The sequence below is a fragment of the Tachyglossus aculeatus genome, chromosome 5 (assembly GCF_015852505.1).
Source record: "Tachyglossus aculeatus isolate mTacAcu1 chromosome 5, mTacAcu1.pri, whole genome shotgun sequence".
Taxonomy (NCBI): Eukaryota; Metazoa; Chordata; class Mammalia; order Monotremata; family Tachyglossidae; genus Tachyglossus; species Tachyglossus aculeatus.
Genome location: NC_052070.1, coordinates 14,876,420 through 14,893,220, shown reverse-complemented (window position 1 = coordinate 14,893,220; position 16,801 = coordinate 14,876,420). Strand labels below are relative to the sequence as shown.

General features: G+C 44.7%; 1 protein-coding gene across 5 annotated transcripts in view; it reads left to right on the top strand.

The window, feature by feature from the left end:
* Window positions 1-16,801, top strand: part of EPB41L3 (erythrocyte membrane protein band 4.1 like 3) — a 208,919-nt gene that overhangs the window by 154,716 nt on the left and 37,402 nt on the right. For all 5 annotated transcript variants that reach the window (XM_038747543.1, XM_038747548.1, XM_038747547.1 and 2 more), the window contains exons 9-11: window positions 860-1,012; window positions 11,770-11,867; window positions 14,315-14,490. In XM_038747543.1, coding sequence (XP_038603471.1) covers window positions 860-1,012; window positions 11,770-11,867; window positions 14,315-14,490 — 427 coding nt within the window. The remainder of the gene's footprint in view (window positions 1-859; window positions 1,013-11,769; window positions 11,868-14,314; window positions 14,491-16,801) is intronic.

The following is a 16,801-nucleotide window of genomic DNA, read 5'->3' as shown; positions in this document are numbered from 1 at the left end:
CTGCCGACGGCACCACCATCCTTCCTGTCTCACAAGCCCATAACCTTGGCATTATCCTTGACTCTCCTCTCTCATTCCACCCGCCTATCCAGGCCGTCATTAAATCCTGTCAGTTCTACCTTCACATCATGGCTAAAATCCACCCCTTCCTTTCCATCCAAATTGCTATCACATTAATGCAAGCACTTATCCAATCTCTCCTTGATTATTCTGTCAGCCTCCTTGCCGACCTCCCTGCCTCCTGTCTCTCCCCACTCCAGTCAATGCTCCACTCTGCTGCCCAAATCATTTTTCTTCAGAAACGTTCAGACCATGTTTCCCCACTCCTCAAGAAACTCCAGTGGTTGCCTGTCCACTTCTGCATCAAAGAAAGACTCCTTACCATAGGTTTCAAAGCACTCTCTTGCCCCCTCCTACTGCACCTGGCTACTCTCCTACTACAATCCAGCCCACACACTTTGTTCATCTAATGCTAATCTTTTCACTGTACTTTGAGCTCATCTCTCTCGCCACTAACCTCTTACCCACATTCTACCTCTGGCCTGCAGTGCCCTCCCTCCTCATATCAGACAGGTAATTGCTCTCCCCCCACTTCAAAGCCTTATTGAGGGCACATCTCTTCCAAGATAAATGCAGTTGAATGAATGAAGAAAAGGTATTGAATCCTCATTTTACAGATGAAGAAACTGTGGCACCGAAAAGGTAAATGGTTTGCCCAAGTCCCCACAGCAGGCAAGTGGCAGAATTTGGATTAGAACCCAGGTCCTCTGACTTCCATGCTCTTTCCACAAGGCCGGGCTGCTTCTAAGGACGTGCTGGAAAAGATCAACTAATTCTGATTCTGTTGTTGTTTTCGAAGGATTCTGAAGGAGTGGAAATCATGCTTGGGGTTTGTGCCAGTGGTTTACTGATCTATCGAGACCGACTCCGAATAAATAGGTTTGCTTGGCCCAAGGTTCTGAAAATTTCATACAAAAGGAACAACTTTTACATCAAAATCAGACCGGGAGAGGTAAGTGAATTGGAATTCTCATTTCATTTGAGAAGTGAGCTATATGATTGAAGTGTGTAGATCAAGATGATTAATATGCTAATGCCCTGGACATGGGGATCTCGATTTTCACATTTCAGAGAGCAGGTAAATTCAGACACTTGCATTGACTGGTAATTTGTGTGGGTCCACAACATCTTTGTCCTAGGCCAACCCACAAAACTCCCCCTTGAAAATATGACACAGTAGAATTCCTTAACATGAGTTTTCAACATTATCGGACGTGGACTTTGCACAATGAAAAGCGTTTATCATTGTTTATGATGAAAAGAAACCAGGAAATATTTTTTTCAGTCATCTTTATTCTGTATACAGATCACTAGCGCTGTACACTTTAATGCTTGATTTTTAAATCATAGAAATCAGTTGAGCGCTTACTGTGTGCAGAGCACTGTAGTATGTGCTTGGAAGAGTAAAGTATAACATATAAGATATATTAAGCAGCGTGGCTCAGTGGAAAGAGCACGGGCTTTGGAGTCAGAGGTCATGGGTTCAAATCCCGGCTCCGCCAATTGTCAGCTGGGTGACTTTGGGCAAGTCACTTAACTTCTCTAGGCCTCAGTTCCCTCATCTGTAAAATGGGGATTAAGACTGTGAGCCCCACATGGGACAACCTGATCACCTTGTATCCCCCCCAGCGCTTAGAACAGTGCTTTGCACATAGTAAGCGCTTAACAAATGCCATCATTATTATTATTATTATTATTATTAAGCACCGTTATGTCACCTCTATTAGGACCAAGTATTTGGTTACGCCATGGTTAAGAGAAGAAGCATGGCTTAACAGAAAGAGTCCGGGCTTGGGAGTCAGAGGTCGTGGGTCCTAATCCCTACTCCACCACTTGTCAGCTGTGTGACTTTGGGCAAGTCACTTCACTTCTCTGGGCCTCAGTTACCTCATCTGTAAAATGGGGAGGAAGCCTGTGAGCCCTTTGTGGGACACCCCGATTACCTTGTATCTACCCAGTGCTTAAAACAGCACATAGTAAGCGCTTAACAAATACGATCATTATTATTAAATACTAGTGGCATGAGTCCCTTTGGAAGATACCAAAGAAGCCCCTGCAGTCTCTCCCCAAAGTCTTAGATTAATCTCCAGTGTTCACACTTTCCTTGTCTCTGAACCATTTCCAATTCTGTTCCAGTTCTGTGCTCTCCCAAGCACCTGGAACAGTGCTCTGCACCCAGTATGTGCTCAATAAATAAAGTTGATTGGGCTAGAGGAAATTATTTTCAGGGTCTTCTCTCTTCAGAGTGAGGCTGGCCTAGGAGGAATTAGGGGAAGAGGGGCAGGGACTTCTCAGTTTTGTGTTTTTACACTTTGTCTAGGTGCTGAGACTATATAACAGTGTGGTAGAAGGGAGGCTTTAGTGGCATTTACTTTTTTAAATTGAATTTCCCAGTTGGGTATTCATAGTAATGGTAGGAATTTCTGGTGCCGAACAGCAAATAGTGTGAGAAAATACATTTTTGAATAACACCCTAGGCATACGTGTTTGGGAAAGTTAAATAGCCTTTTAATAGTCACATTCTGCACGTCTGAGAAACAGCCCACTCCCTTACGTCCATACTCCTTTTTGATCCCTCTCCTAAAATAAATCCGGGGCCGACATGGATCAGCAAGGTGGTAAAGGGGATTATGAGATGCAGTATTCAGTCATGACTGTGTTTTCATTGTTTCACTGCCCTCATTCTAGTGTTATGCCTCTTGGAGATTAGTAGACCTGAATCAAAAACGAGTAAAGTGAAAAAATTCCCAGTTCATTCATTCATTCATTCGTATTTATTGAGTGCTTACCGTGTACTTACCATGGGAAGTACAAGTTGGCAACATATAGAGTTGGTCCCTACCCACCAACAGGCTCACAGTCTAGAAGGGGGAGACAGACAACAAAACAAAACATGTGGACTGGTGTCAAATCATCAGAATAAGTAGAAATAATGCTAGCTGCACATCATTAACAAATTAGTAAATATGTACAAGAGAATAGTAAATATGTACAACATTTAATAGTGATTAAAGCCATCTAGCTTGCTGAGGGCTGGGAATGTGTCTGTTATTTTGTTATATTGTACTCTCCCAAGCGCTTAATACAGTGAGTGCTTTGCACACAGTAAGTGCTCAGTAAGCTTGTCCTCTAGCCTGCAAACTTGCTGTGGGCAGGACATCTGTCTGTTTATTATATTGTACTCTCCCAAGAACTTAGTACAGTGCTGTGAACACAATAAGCACTTAGTAGATGCTCTTGACTGACTGACTGACCACTCTAAAGGGGTATGCAGAAAGGGGTGCAGTTTGCCTAAGAGGCATTTCATTGGATGACCAATGTATCTGGGCTCCCACTTGCTTGCTATGTGACCTTGGGCAAGTCCCTTCATAGCATAGTGGATAGAGCACGGGACTTGACGTCAGAAGGTCATGGGTTCTAATCCCAGCTCCTTCACTTGTCTGCTTTGTGACCTTGGGCAACTCACTTCACTTCTCTGGGCCTCAGTTACCTCATCTGTAAAAATGGGGATTGAGATTGTGAGCCCCATTTGCGATAGGGACTGTGTCCAACCCAATTTGCTTTTATCCACCCCTGCGCTTAATACAGTGCCTGGCACATAGTAAATGCTTAATAAATACCACTATGATTATTATTATCATTATTATTGTTGTTATTACTATTAACTCCCAACCCCTAAAAGAAGGGGAGGGATTACAACCCATCATGGCACCGCTTCCTCCATGATTGACACCTGCCAGTCATATGATGCAAGCTGAAGCCAGCTCCCTGATCAGCCCTGGAGGAAGGACTGAGGTGGCCTCTGCCCTCTGCCCCTTGACCTTATGAAGGGAGTCAGTTCCAGAAGAAGCCCTCTGGTACACTCCCTGCCCCTACAAAAATAGTAATAATAATAATGATAAATGTGGTATTTGTTTAGTACTTACTGTGTATCAAGCATCCCCCCGCCCTACCTCCTTCCCCTCCCAACAGCACCTGTATATATGTTTGTACAGATTTATTACTCTATTTGTTTTACTTGTACATATTTACTATTCTATTTATTTTGTCAATGATGTGCATCTAGCTTTACTTCTATTTATTCTGATGACTTGACACCTGACCACACGGTTTGTTTTGTTGTCTGTCTCCCCCTTCTAGACTGTGAGCCCGTGGTTGGGTAGGGACCGTCTCTACATGTTGCCAGCTTGTACTTCCCAAGCGCTTAGTACAGTGCTCTACACACAGTAAGCGCTCAATAAATACAATTGAATGAATGAATGAAGCACTGTACTAAGCTCTGGGGTAGATACAAGATAATCGGGTTGGGCAAAGACCATGTCCCAAGTGGGACTGACAGTTTTATCAATCAATCAATCGTATTTATTGAGCGCTTACTGTGTGCAGAGCACTGTACTAAGCGCTTGGGAAGACCAAGTTGGCAACATATAGAGACAGTCCCTACCCAACAGCGGGCTCGCAGTCTAAAAGGGGGAGACAGAGAACAAAACCAAACACACTAACAAAATAAAATAAATATAGATGAGGGAACTGAGCCCCAGTGAAGTGAATTGACCTGCCCAAAATCAGACAAGTGGCAGAGGCGGGATTAGGACCTAGGGCCTTCTGATTCCCAGGCCTGTACTCTATCTGCTGGGACACATGCTTCCATATTCACTCAATCCCTTGCAATCCCCACACATCCTCCTTGCCTGTGCCACAAAATCACATACATGTGTGCCCCTAATGGAGGAAACTAGAGGAAGATATCATGGGAGAGATATGAAAGACATAATCAAAAGGAGGGCAGCTTCCTATTAAAATACTTCCTAAATAATGGTTAATGGGGAAAGAGCATAATTTAAGTATTTCTAAATTCTCTCCTACCCTCCCCCTCCACACCACCCCCTCTCACCATCTCTCCATCCACCCACGCTCATTTCAATGTGGGGAGAGGTAGCCCAGGTTCAAAGAAAGTCCCTCCTGCTTCTTCCCTGGCACCGCCCCTGGTCTCGAGATTAGGCGACTTCGTAATTTAAACTCCGAAGGTAGTTGATCAGTCAATCAGTCGTATTTATTGAGTGCTGTGAGCGGAGCACGGTACTAAACACTTGGAAGAGCACAATATAACAGTGTTGGTAGGCACATTCCCTTCAATCAGAAGCTAATTTAAGCCACTGTTTATCGGACCATCTTAAAGGATTTCACCCGATTAACTTGTTTTAGCAATACATGTGGCAGTCCTTTGTGGAACCAGTCAGAGAGCAGCAAGGATTCGGGTTGTTCAGGACTTCAAATCTTCTGTGGAAAATGATTCAGGGCAGTTGTCCCTGAGCTCCCGCCTCTGGGGAATATTGAGACACAAAGGAAGGATAAGCTGAAAGACAGAAGTGAAAGCAAACCATAACTTTAATACAAGCTGGATATTTAAGTAAGAAGATTTGTTTCTGCCATTTTGTAATGCTTGATCCAGGATGGATGGGTAATCACTGGCTTATTTTTAATTAATGCCTGGGGGGAAATGGAAGGCTCAGGGCTACAGATGCTTCATGTGCCTATTTATAGGCTAGAAACGGGGAATGGCCCTTACTTGGCCCTCTGCACCTGGGACCTTCCTTAGCAATTCTAAGCCGAGAAGCAATGTGGCCTAGTGGAAAGACACAGACTGGGAGTCAGAGCACATGACCTCTAATCCCGGCTCCGCCACATGTCTGCTCCGTGACCTTGGGCAAGTCAATCAATCAATCAATCAATCGTATTTATTGAGCGCTTACTATGTGCAGAGCACTGTACTAAGCGCTTGGGAAGTACAAATTGGCAACATATAGAGACAGTCCCTACCCAACAGTGGGCTCACAGTCTAAAAGGGGGAGACAGAGAACAAAACCAAACATACTAACAAAATAAAATAAATAGGATAGATATGTACAAGTAAAATAAATAAATAAATAAATAAATAGAGTAATAAATATGTACAAACATATATACATATATACAGGTGCTGTGGGGAAGGGAAGGAGGTAAGATGGGGGGATGGAGAGGGGGACGAGGGGGAGAGGAAGGAAGGGTCTCAGTCTGGGAAGGCCTCCTGGAGGAGGTGAGCTCTCAGCAGGGCCTTGAAGGGAGGAAGAGAGCTAGCTTGGCGGATGGGCAGAGGGAGGGCATTCCAGGCCCGGGGGATGACGTGGGCCGGGGGTAGATGGCGGGACAGGCGAGAACGAGGTACGGTGAGGAGATTAGTGGCGGAGGAGCGGAGGGTGCGGTGTGGGCTGGAGAAGGAGAGAAGGGAGGTGAGGTAGGAGGGGGCGAGGTATGGACAGCCTTGAAGCCCAGGGTGAGGAGTTTCTGCCTGATGCACAGATTGATTGGTAGCCACTGGAGATTTTTGAGGAGGGGAGTAATATGCCCAGAGCGTTTCTGGACAAAGATAATCCGGGCAGCATCATGAAGTATGGATTGAAGTGGAGAGAGACACGAGGATGGGAGATCAGAGAGAAGGCTGATGCAGTAGTCCAGACGGGATAGGATGAGAGCTTGAACGAGCAGGGTAGCGGTATGGATGGAGAGGAAAGGGCGGATCTTGGAAATGTTGTGGAGCTGAGACCGGCAGGTTTTGGTGACGGCTTGGATGTGAGGGTGAATGAGAGAGCGGAGTCGAGGATGACACCAAGGTTGCGGGCTTGTGAGACGGGAAGGATGGTAGTGCCATCAATAGAGATGGGAAAGTCAGGGAGAGGACAAGGTTTGGGAGGGAAGACAAGGAGTTCAGTCTTCGACATGTTGAGCGTTAGGTGGCGGGCAGACATCCAGATGGAGATGTCCTGAAGGCAGGAGGAGATGCGAGCCTGGAGGGAGGGGGAGAGAGCAGGGGCAGAGATGTAGATCTGGGTGTCATCAGTGTAGAGATGATAGTTGAAGCCGTGGGAGCGAATGAGGTCAACAGTGGAGTGCGTGTAGATTGAGAACAGAAGGGGACCAAGCACTGAACCTCTGGGAACCCCCACAGTAAGAGGATGGGAGGGGGAGGAGGAGCCTGCAAAAGAGACTGAGAAAGAACGACCGGAGAGATAAGAGGAGAACCAGGAGAGGACGGAGTCTGTGAAGCCAAGGTCGGATAGCGTGTTGAGGAGAAGGGGGTGGTCCACAGTGTCAAAGGCAGCTGAGAGGTCGAGGAGGATTAGGACAGAGTAGAAGCCGTTGGATTTTGCAAGCAGGAGGTCATTGGTGACCTTTGAGAGGGCAGTTTCCGTGGAATGAAGGGGACGGAAGCCAGACTGGAGGGGGTCGAGGAGAGAGTTGTTGTTGAGGATTTGGCAAGTCACTCTACTTCTCTACGCCTCAGTTCCCTCATCGGTGAAGTGGGGGTTAAGACTGTGAACCCATGTGGGACATGGACTGTGTCCAACCTGATTGTCTTGTATCTACCCTAGCGCTTAATACAGGGCCTTGCACATAGTAAATACCTAACAAATACCATTTGAAAAAACAAACGAATCAAGGCCACCAACCCTCCGTGCCTCCTCAGGACCAAAAGGAAAGGAGAGGCCGAGGGCAGCTCCACCCTTAACTATCTAAATGGCCCCTTGTGATTGAGGAACTTTGTCCAATCCTCGTTTATTGAAATAATAATAATAATGATGGTGTTTGTTAAGCACTTACTATGTACCGAGCACTGTTCTGAGCCCTGGGGTAGATACAAGGTAATCAGTTTTTCCCATGTGGGGCTCACACTTTTAATCCCCATTTTACAGATGAGGTAACTGAGGCATAGAGAAGTGAAGTGGCTTGCCCAAGGTCACACAGCAGACAAGTGGCGGAGCAGGGATTAAAACCCACGTCCTCTGACTCCCAAGCCCGGGCTCTTTCCACTAAGCCACGCTGCTTCTCGCGTATCAACCTCAGTGCTTAATATAGTGCTTTGAACTTAGTAAGAGCTTCACAAATGCCACAATACCAATAATTATAACTTTGACCAGATTGTCTTGTATTTCCCCTCAGTACTTAAAACAGTTCTTGACACACAGTGCTTAACAAATACCAATCAATCAGTCGATCAATGGTATTTATTGAGTACTTACTATATGCAGGACACCGTACTAAGCGCTTGGGAGATTATGTGTGCATGGGAAGCAGCATGGCCTGGCGGACAGAGTATGCACCTGGGAGTCCGAAGGACCTGGGTTCTAATCCTGGGTCTGTCACTTGTCTGCTGTGTGACCTTGGGAAGAGTCCATACTTCACTCCGCTGTCCGGATCATTTTTCTACGAAATCATTCAGGCCATGCCACCCCACTCCTCAAAAAAAAAACTCCAGAAGTTCCCCATCCACCTTCTCATCAAACAGAAACTCCTCACCCTTGTCTTTAAAGCAGTTAACCACCTCTAACCTCTCCTCACATATTTTGTACATATTTATTACTCTATTTATTTATTTATTTTGCTTGTACATATCTATTCTATTTATTTTATTAATATGTTTGGTTTTGTTCTCTGTCTCCCCCTTCTAGACTGTGAGCCCACTGTTGGGTAGGGACTGTCTCTGTATGTTGCCAACTTGTACTTCCCAAGCGCTAAGTACAGTGCTGTGCACACAGTAAGCGCTCAATAAATACGATTGATTGATTGATTGATTGATCCTCACTACTCTCCTTCTACAACCCAGCCCACACACTTCACTTCTGTAATGCTAACCTTCTCACTGTGCCTCCATCTCACCTATGTTGCCTCTGGCCCCTGGCCCGCGTCCTGCCTCTGGGCTGGAATGCCCTCCCTCCTCAAATCCAGGAGACGATTACCTTTCCCCTCTTCAAAGTCTTATTGAAGGAACACCTCCTCCAAAAGGCCTTCCCAGACTAAGCCCCTCCTTTTCTTTTCTCCCACTCCTTTCTGTGTCACCCAGACTTGCTCCCTTGGGTCTTCCCCCATCCCAGCCCCACAGCACTTAGGTACATATCTGTAATGTATTTATTTGTATTCATGTCTGCCTCCCTGCCCAGACTTTGAGCTCATTGTGGGCAGGGAGTGTGTCTGTTATTGTATTGTACTCTCCCGAGTGCTTAGTACAGTGCTTTGCACACAATGAAGACAATTGAATGAGTGAATTGAGCACTTACTATGCTTACTGTGCATGGCTTAGTGAGAAGCAGCTTGGCTTAGTGGACAGAGCACGAACTTGGGAGTCAGAGGTCATGGATTCTAGTCTCGGTTTCGCCACTTGTCAGCTGTGTGACTTTAGGCAAGTCACTTCTCTAGGACTCAGTAACCTCATCTGTAAAATGGAGAATAAGTCTGTGAACCCTATGTGGGACAACCTGATTATCTTCTATCAATCAATCAATCAATCGTACTTATTGAGCACTTACTGTGTGCAGAGCACTGTACTAAGCGCTCGGGAAGTACAAGTTGGCAACATATGGAGACAGTCAGCACTTAGAACAGTGCTTGCACATAGTAAGTAGCTAACAAATACCATCATCATCATCATCATTATTATTCAACCTTTATTTAGTGCTTTCTAAAATGGCATTCTTGAGCTCTTTGCATACAAAGAAGAACAGACAGATTAAGCATTTTACAAGAGTTTTGCCATGATTCCAAGTCTGCCACCTATCTGCCGTGTGACCTTGGGCAAGTCACTTCACTTTTCTGTTCCTCAGTTTTCTCATCTGCCAAATAGGGATTAAGACTGAGCCCCATGTGGGACAGGGACTGGGTCCAACCCGATTTGCTTATGTCCACCCCAGCGCTTAATACAGTGCCTGGCACTTAGTAAGCTCTTAATGAAAACCACAGTTATTATTAGGATCCTTGGGATCATGTGGTAATTGCAGGTAGAAGTCTTGGGTTGCAGACAGATACAGCAGAGTGGCTAGACACAATCCCTGCCCTCTAGGAACTTCTAGGATAGACCAGTTGCTGTTTTGCTTGGAGGTAGTAGCATCACAGTTCCTCTGGGCAGGACACCTATCAATCATATTTATTGGGTGACTACAGTGTGCAGAGCACTGTACTCAACTCTTGAGAGTTGAGAAGCAGCATGCTGTAGTGGACAGAGCATGTTCCTGAGAGTTAGAAAGGTCAGGGGTTCTAATCCCGGCTCTGCCACTTGTCTGCTGTGTGACCTTGGGGAAGTCACTTCACTTTTCTGTGCCTCAGTTACCTCATCTTTAAAATGGGGATTAAAACTGTGAGCCCCACATGAGACAACCTGATTAACTTGTATCTACCCCCAGCACTTAGAACAGTGCTTGGCACATAGTGTAGGTGGTAGATGTGATTCCTACCCTCAAGGAGCTTACAGTGCCCCCAATAGACTAGTGCCGAGGCCAAGTGGTAGCGGTTAGTCCAGTGCTCTGCACACAGTAAGCGCTCAATAAATACGATTGAACGAATGAATGGAGTGCCATACTCCTTCTCCTCCCTGCCCTTCCCCTCCCCACAGCACCTGTATATATGTATATATGTTTGCATGGATTTATTACTCCATTTATTTTACTTGTACATATTTATTCTATCTATTTTATCTTGTTAATATGTTCTGTTTTGTTGTCTGTGTCCCCCTTTTAGACTGTGAGCCTGCTGTTGGGTAGGGACCGTCTCTATATGTTGCCAACTTGGACTTCCCAAGCGCTTAGTACAGTGCTCTGCACACAGTAAGCGCTCAATAAATACGATTGAATGAATGAATGAATAGTAAGCACTTAACATACACCATAATTATTACTATTTATTATCATTATTGAGAGGATACAATAGAAGTATTCATTCAGTTCATTCATTCGTATTTATTGAATGTTTACTGTGTGGAAAACACTGTACTTAGCACTTGGGAGAGTACAATATAACAGACACATTACCTGCCCACGACGAGCTTACAGTCTAGAGACAAGGTCACAGTGCTTGGGAGAGTACAACACACCACTATGACAGACACATTCCCTGCCCTCAACGAATTTACAGTCTAGAGCAGGGGAGACAGACATTAATATAAATGAATAAGTGACAGATAAGTATGTAAGTGCTGTGGGGCTGTGAGGGGGGATGAATAAAGGGAGCAAGTCCGGGCAACACAGAAGGGAGTGGGAGAAGAGGAAAGGAGGGCTTAGGGAAGGCCTCTTGCAGGATATGTGCCTTCATTAAGGCTTTGAAGTTCTGGGAGAGTAATTGGGGAGATATACTCTACAGTCCAGGAAATTCTGGCCTGGGATACCTAACCTGTATCCTGATTAATGTCTGTCTCCCCTTCTTTTAGACTGTAAGCTAATTATGGGCAGGAATTCTGTCTGTTTATTGTTGTATTGTACTTTCCCAAGCACTTAGTATAATGCTCTGCACATAGTAAGCGCTCAATAAATAGGACTGAATGAATGAATGAGTTGGATTATAGAAACATAGGGTAACCTAGAAAATAGGTACTGGCTCAAGGGCTCAAAGGAAAACAAAAAAGCAAGCACTTAATTTATTCAGCTTCTGTTCTTGGAGTTTCCATGAGAATCTGTGGGGAAAAATTGGGAATACATTAGCTGAAGTCTCTTTTAATAGCTGGTTGATGTAATGATCAGGAGAAAGTCGTGGACGTGACTGGAAGAGAAATCCAAACCATCCGACGCCGTTCACCCCAGAACCCTGAAAATGCAAATTTTGCAGGCCTCAAGGTGATTTTTCAAGTTGATTTATAAAACCGGCCTGACTACAGTACATAGATCTGTCTTTGTCTTGTTTACTTTTTAGTTTGAGCAGTTTGAAAGCACCATTGGATTTAAGCTGCCGAACCACCGAGCTGCGAAGCGTTTATGGAAAGTGTGTGTGGAGCACCATACGTTTTTCAGGTGTGTGGGGAGAGTTTGTTTCGGCGGGTGAAATGTGCTTGGAAGAAAAGTGAAAAGGTTGAAGGGAGTATCCAGTACTAAAACAGGCCAAATGAACTGTGGCAGTAACCACACTGGATTCTTGATTGTTTGGCTCAGCCAGCCCAGGTGGTCAAAGAGCAGTGCTCTGGCTAAGTTGGCATCCCCTCAGCCTCCCCACCCCCACCCCCCAACCTCCTCAGTAAGGGTGATTTGGACTATGGGCAGTTTTGAAATATGGATTTATTTAACATTTTCTGGCCCGCATTTAATGATTTGGTGTGCAGATAAATAGAAAAAAACCCTAGTGGAATTAGAGGAATTGGGAGCAAATCTGCACAAATGAGTGGTGGCCTCAAGTCCTTGCCCACGTCCTCCCTTCCTCCTGCTTGGGGTTCCCACCCCTTTCATATCCAAGCAGCATGTCTTAAAGGATAGAGCACAGGCCTGGAAGTCAAAAGGACCTGGGTTCTAATCCCGGCTCCACCGCATGCCTGCTGTGTGACCTTGGGCAAGTTGCTTCACTTCTCTGTGCCTCAGTTCTCTCATCTGTAAAAACGGGGATTAAGTGTGTGAGCCCCATGTGGGACAGGGACTGTGTCCAACCTGATTAACTTGTACCTACCCCAGTGCTTAGAACAGTGCTTGGCACATACAAAGCACTTAACAAGTACTATTATTATCATCATCCAACGGACCACCACTCTCCATAGCTCTAAAACCCTTCTAAAATATTTCCTCCAGGAAGTCTTCCCTGACTATCCTCTCCATCTCCCTGCTTTTTTCTCCCTCCCTTCACCTATGCCCTTGGATCCACACCCCTTAAGTACTTATATACTCACTCCACTCGGAGTCCCCAGCACTTTTGTCCTTATCCCTATTATCTGCCACTTCTCCTGTCTAGGATTGATTTTAATGTCCATTTACCTCACTAGATTGTAAATCCCTTGACCGCAGGGATTGTGTCTACTAGGTTACTCTCCCAAGCACTTAGTCCAGTGCTCTGCACACAGTAAGTGCTCACTAAATCCCTTTGATAATGATTCACTGGGGCAGTGGCACGAAGACATCAGATGAAGCAGGGTGTTGAAAACCAGTTCCTACCCACTGTGGGGAATTGGGGCCTGAGTCCCCTTGGATTTGTCTGGGGAATGCAATGCCGTGGAGCAAGGAGGAGGCACTTTCGCACTGGAGCAATACTCCAGTTCTGGGGTTCCTGTGGACTTGGGAATGACATCATTACATAATTCTGCATTATATAATGATGTCCATAGTGTGCAAATGTTCCCACCGCATAAGGAAACAGCAGCATGGGCTACTAGCAAGAGGACCTGCATTCTGATCCCATCCAACCATTGGCCTGCTCTGTGATTTAAGACAACTCAATTGGGTGTCGTTCAGTCTCCGTTACTTGCCTTCTGTATGACCCTGGGCAAGTCACTTCTCTTCTCTGGGCCTCAGTTACCATAACTGTAGGTTGGAGATTAAATATCTGTTCTCACTTCTGTGGAATAGGGACAGTGTCCAATCTGTATCTGTGCCAGTGCTTAACAAATTCCTAAATTAATTATTATCTTTCACCCTGGGAAACACAGAAAATCAAAGCAATGAGTCAGGTTTTCTTGGGAGCATCAAAATCTTTTTTCTAAACTATGACATTGTGGGATATGGTTTAGGAATATCGGGTTAACTCCAAAGTTTCCCATCCCACTGGAAGAAAGAAATATCATCATCATCAATCGTATTTATTGAGTGCTTACTGTGTGCAGAGCACTGTACTAAGCGCTTGACTAACCTTATCATTATAAGATAAGGTTTCTTAACCGGAGAAGCAGCATGGCCTAGTGGAAAGAACTTAGACTGGGTGTCAGAAGACCTGGGTTTTAATTCTGATCCCTCCACCTACCTGCTGGGTGGACTTAATAATAATAATGGCACTTATTAAGCGCTTAAGCAAATCATGTAACTTCTCTGTGCCTCAGCTTCTTTGTTGGTAAAATGGATGTTAAATATCTGCTCCCCATCTCCTTAGGCTGTAAGACAGGAACTATGGCTGGTCTGATTGTATCGTATATGCCGTATTGCTTATCACAGTGGTTGGCACATAGCAGATGCATAAGAGATGGAAGCAGCATGGCCTGGTGGATAGAACATGGGCCTGAAAATCAGAAGGACCTCGGTTCTAGGACTGGTTCTACTGCTTGCCTGCTGTGTGATCTTCGGCAAGTCATTTAACTTCTCTGGGTCTCCGTTACCTCATCTGCAAAATGGGCATTAAGACCGTGAGCCCTGTGTGGGACAGGATCTGTGTCCAACCTGATTAGCTTGTATGTACCCCAGCACTTAGTACAGTGCCTGGGACATAGTAAGTGTTTAAATACCACAGTTATTGTTATTTGAAGCAAACTTTTCTGCATGCTGTGTTTTAGGCTCTTGCTTCCGGAAGCACCTCCAAAGAAATTTCTGACCCTGGGGTCCAAATTCCGCTACAGTGGAAGAACCCAAGCCCAGACCAGGAGGGCCAGCGCACTGATCGATCGCCCCGCACCTTATTTCGAGCGATCTTCTAGCAAACGTTATACCATGTCCCGCAGTTTGGATGGGGGTAAGGATTTCTTAGTAATTATGCAAGATTTTTGTCTGTTTTTGCAATCCCTAAGGATTTTTGAACTAGCTGAGCTTTTTAGAAAGCCGTTTTCCCCTTATCCATGGCAAAAGAAGTGTTGTATTTGGCGGATGGGGAGGAGGGCTTTCTTTAAGCAGTAAATGTGCTAATTTTGATTTGAGAGACTTGGTGTATGTTCACAGAATGGAAGCTAAGACACTGAGAAAATAATTTTGTGATATCACAAACCAGTTTCATTGAGTAATCGCAGTAAGGTGGTTGTTCTTATGGCTGTTCATAAAGAAAACAGTTTCATCTGCTAAAAATCAATAAGTAAAACATAGCTTTGCCGGCTGACTACTTAAAAGTGGTAGCAATACCTTTAATCTGGGCTTTCATCCACTGTTCAACTTGGGCAACAGAGCTTTAGCCACAGATCATCGGCATGCCAATTAAATGGCGCAAGGAGTAAGTCACAAATAGACCTGCTAGAGAGACCAGTGCTTGTCTTAAAAAATGCATAGAGGTGTATAATTCCTTCTAAAATGTCCTTTATAGGTCTAGGATTGCTTGTTCTGAACTTGCTGGTAGACTTTTTTAACTCTCTTAAATTGCTGCCTAATGTTATAGGCAGATAATGTATAATGACATTCGATGGTGACATATCCAGATACATATTTTGTGACATTAATTTTCAATCCGTTATCTTCTATCTCCTCACCCTCCTCTTTTTTCTCAAGAGTCAGCTTCTTTAGATTCCATCAGTGAATGTTGGGGAAATCAAATCTGCTTACTCAGTTTTTACCACCGTCTTCTCTCTTTCATGGAAATCATTAACGTCCCATTTTTTAGTTCCTCATATGAACTGTCCCTCCCTAAGGGGACACACACGTGATGAATGCAGTTTCCACAGTGACCTTTTTGTGTGATAATTACTGTCAACTAAGGGAATGAATGGTCCAGTGAATGTATTAATAACTCATCCTCTCTCTTCCTCCTTCGGCCTAAAAGCGATGTTAGTATGTCTTGTGCTCACTGATTTGAGTCCTTCCGGTTCTAGTATGTTTTCTGTTGTTTACGCCCTGAATGCCGTGGGTGCATGATAAAGCAAGCATAGGCGCTTTTTCTGCAGAGCTGCTGCTTACTTTGACTCACCATGCAGGCCCCTAATTGAGATCTCGGGAGAGGCAGTCAACCTGTTCAAGATGCTTTTATAGGTTTGTAAGGAGATGTAAGACTTAGGAGCCCACATTGTGGAGAGATTTGGGTGCTTAGTGAAACGTTTTGCTAAGACTTTTTGTAAGCCTTGCAACTCTTGTGTCTACTTTTCAGTCGGACAATATGTGGAGCTGTTGTATATTTGGGATCCATTTAGAAAGACTTCACTTTTTTTCCAGTAGTTGAGATCTAAGTTATCTAAAAGTTTGCTCATTCAGGAGCACCTTTGAACACCTTCTGTGTGCTGAGCACTGTAATAGGTGCTTGGCAAATGCAAGAGAAACCCAAGACATGGTCCCTGCACTCACTGGAGTGTACCAAACTGAACAGATGAATTGGATTACAAAATTGTTTCACTAAAACTGTTAAGTCCCCCCGTAGATGCTCTGCATGGTTTTTGCATTTGCATGAAGTTTGTCTAGCATTCTTTTGCATTACGCTTTAGGATGCAAAACAGATAGATGCATTGCATTTCACTTGGATCCAGTTCAGTTACAATGGAGATTTGAATAATCCCTCTCCATTTGAGCAGAGTTGCCACCTCTACAATTCTGTTGCTGGGTTGGTGGTTTTTACTCTCATCAATGCTATTTTCAAGGCTCGTGGTTCCAGACAAGCAAAATATCAGGGGGGTGCCTCTTCTGGCTCTTGGCTTAAAGAACCGATAATGTCTCTCCCCTCCATCGAAGGTGCTTCGAGAACCTTGAGAAAAATATAATTTTTGCCCCAGACCGACGTTCCTCTTGGAAACAGTAATCTCAGTAGTATAGTGGCAGAAAGTACTGATTGATATCCTGCTGAGCGGACCCCTTCTTTTCCAGCTACTCATCTATAATAATAAACTTTGAAAGGTGGCAACTTAGTCTCTGACTCATCTGTCCACCCACACTTTCATCCTCTGACACCCTTTCCCCACCCAATAATGCCATCTTAAGCAAGTCAGTCCTAGCTGATTAGCATGGGGTTTGGCTAAAATCACTCTGCTCCGTGGAATGAGCTTTTAAAGAACCCACAAGGATTCGCATATGTGTTCAGGGAAAGAGTATGATTCTGCGAGCGTGCTTGATGTGAATTCACTCTCAAGCACAATTTC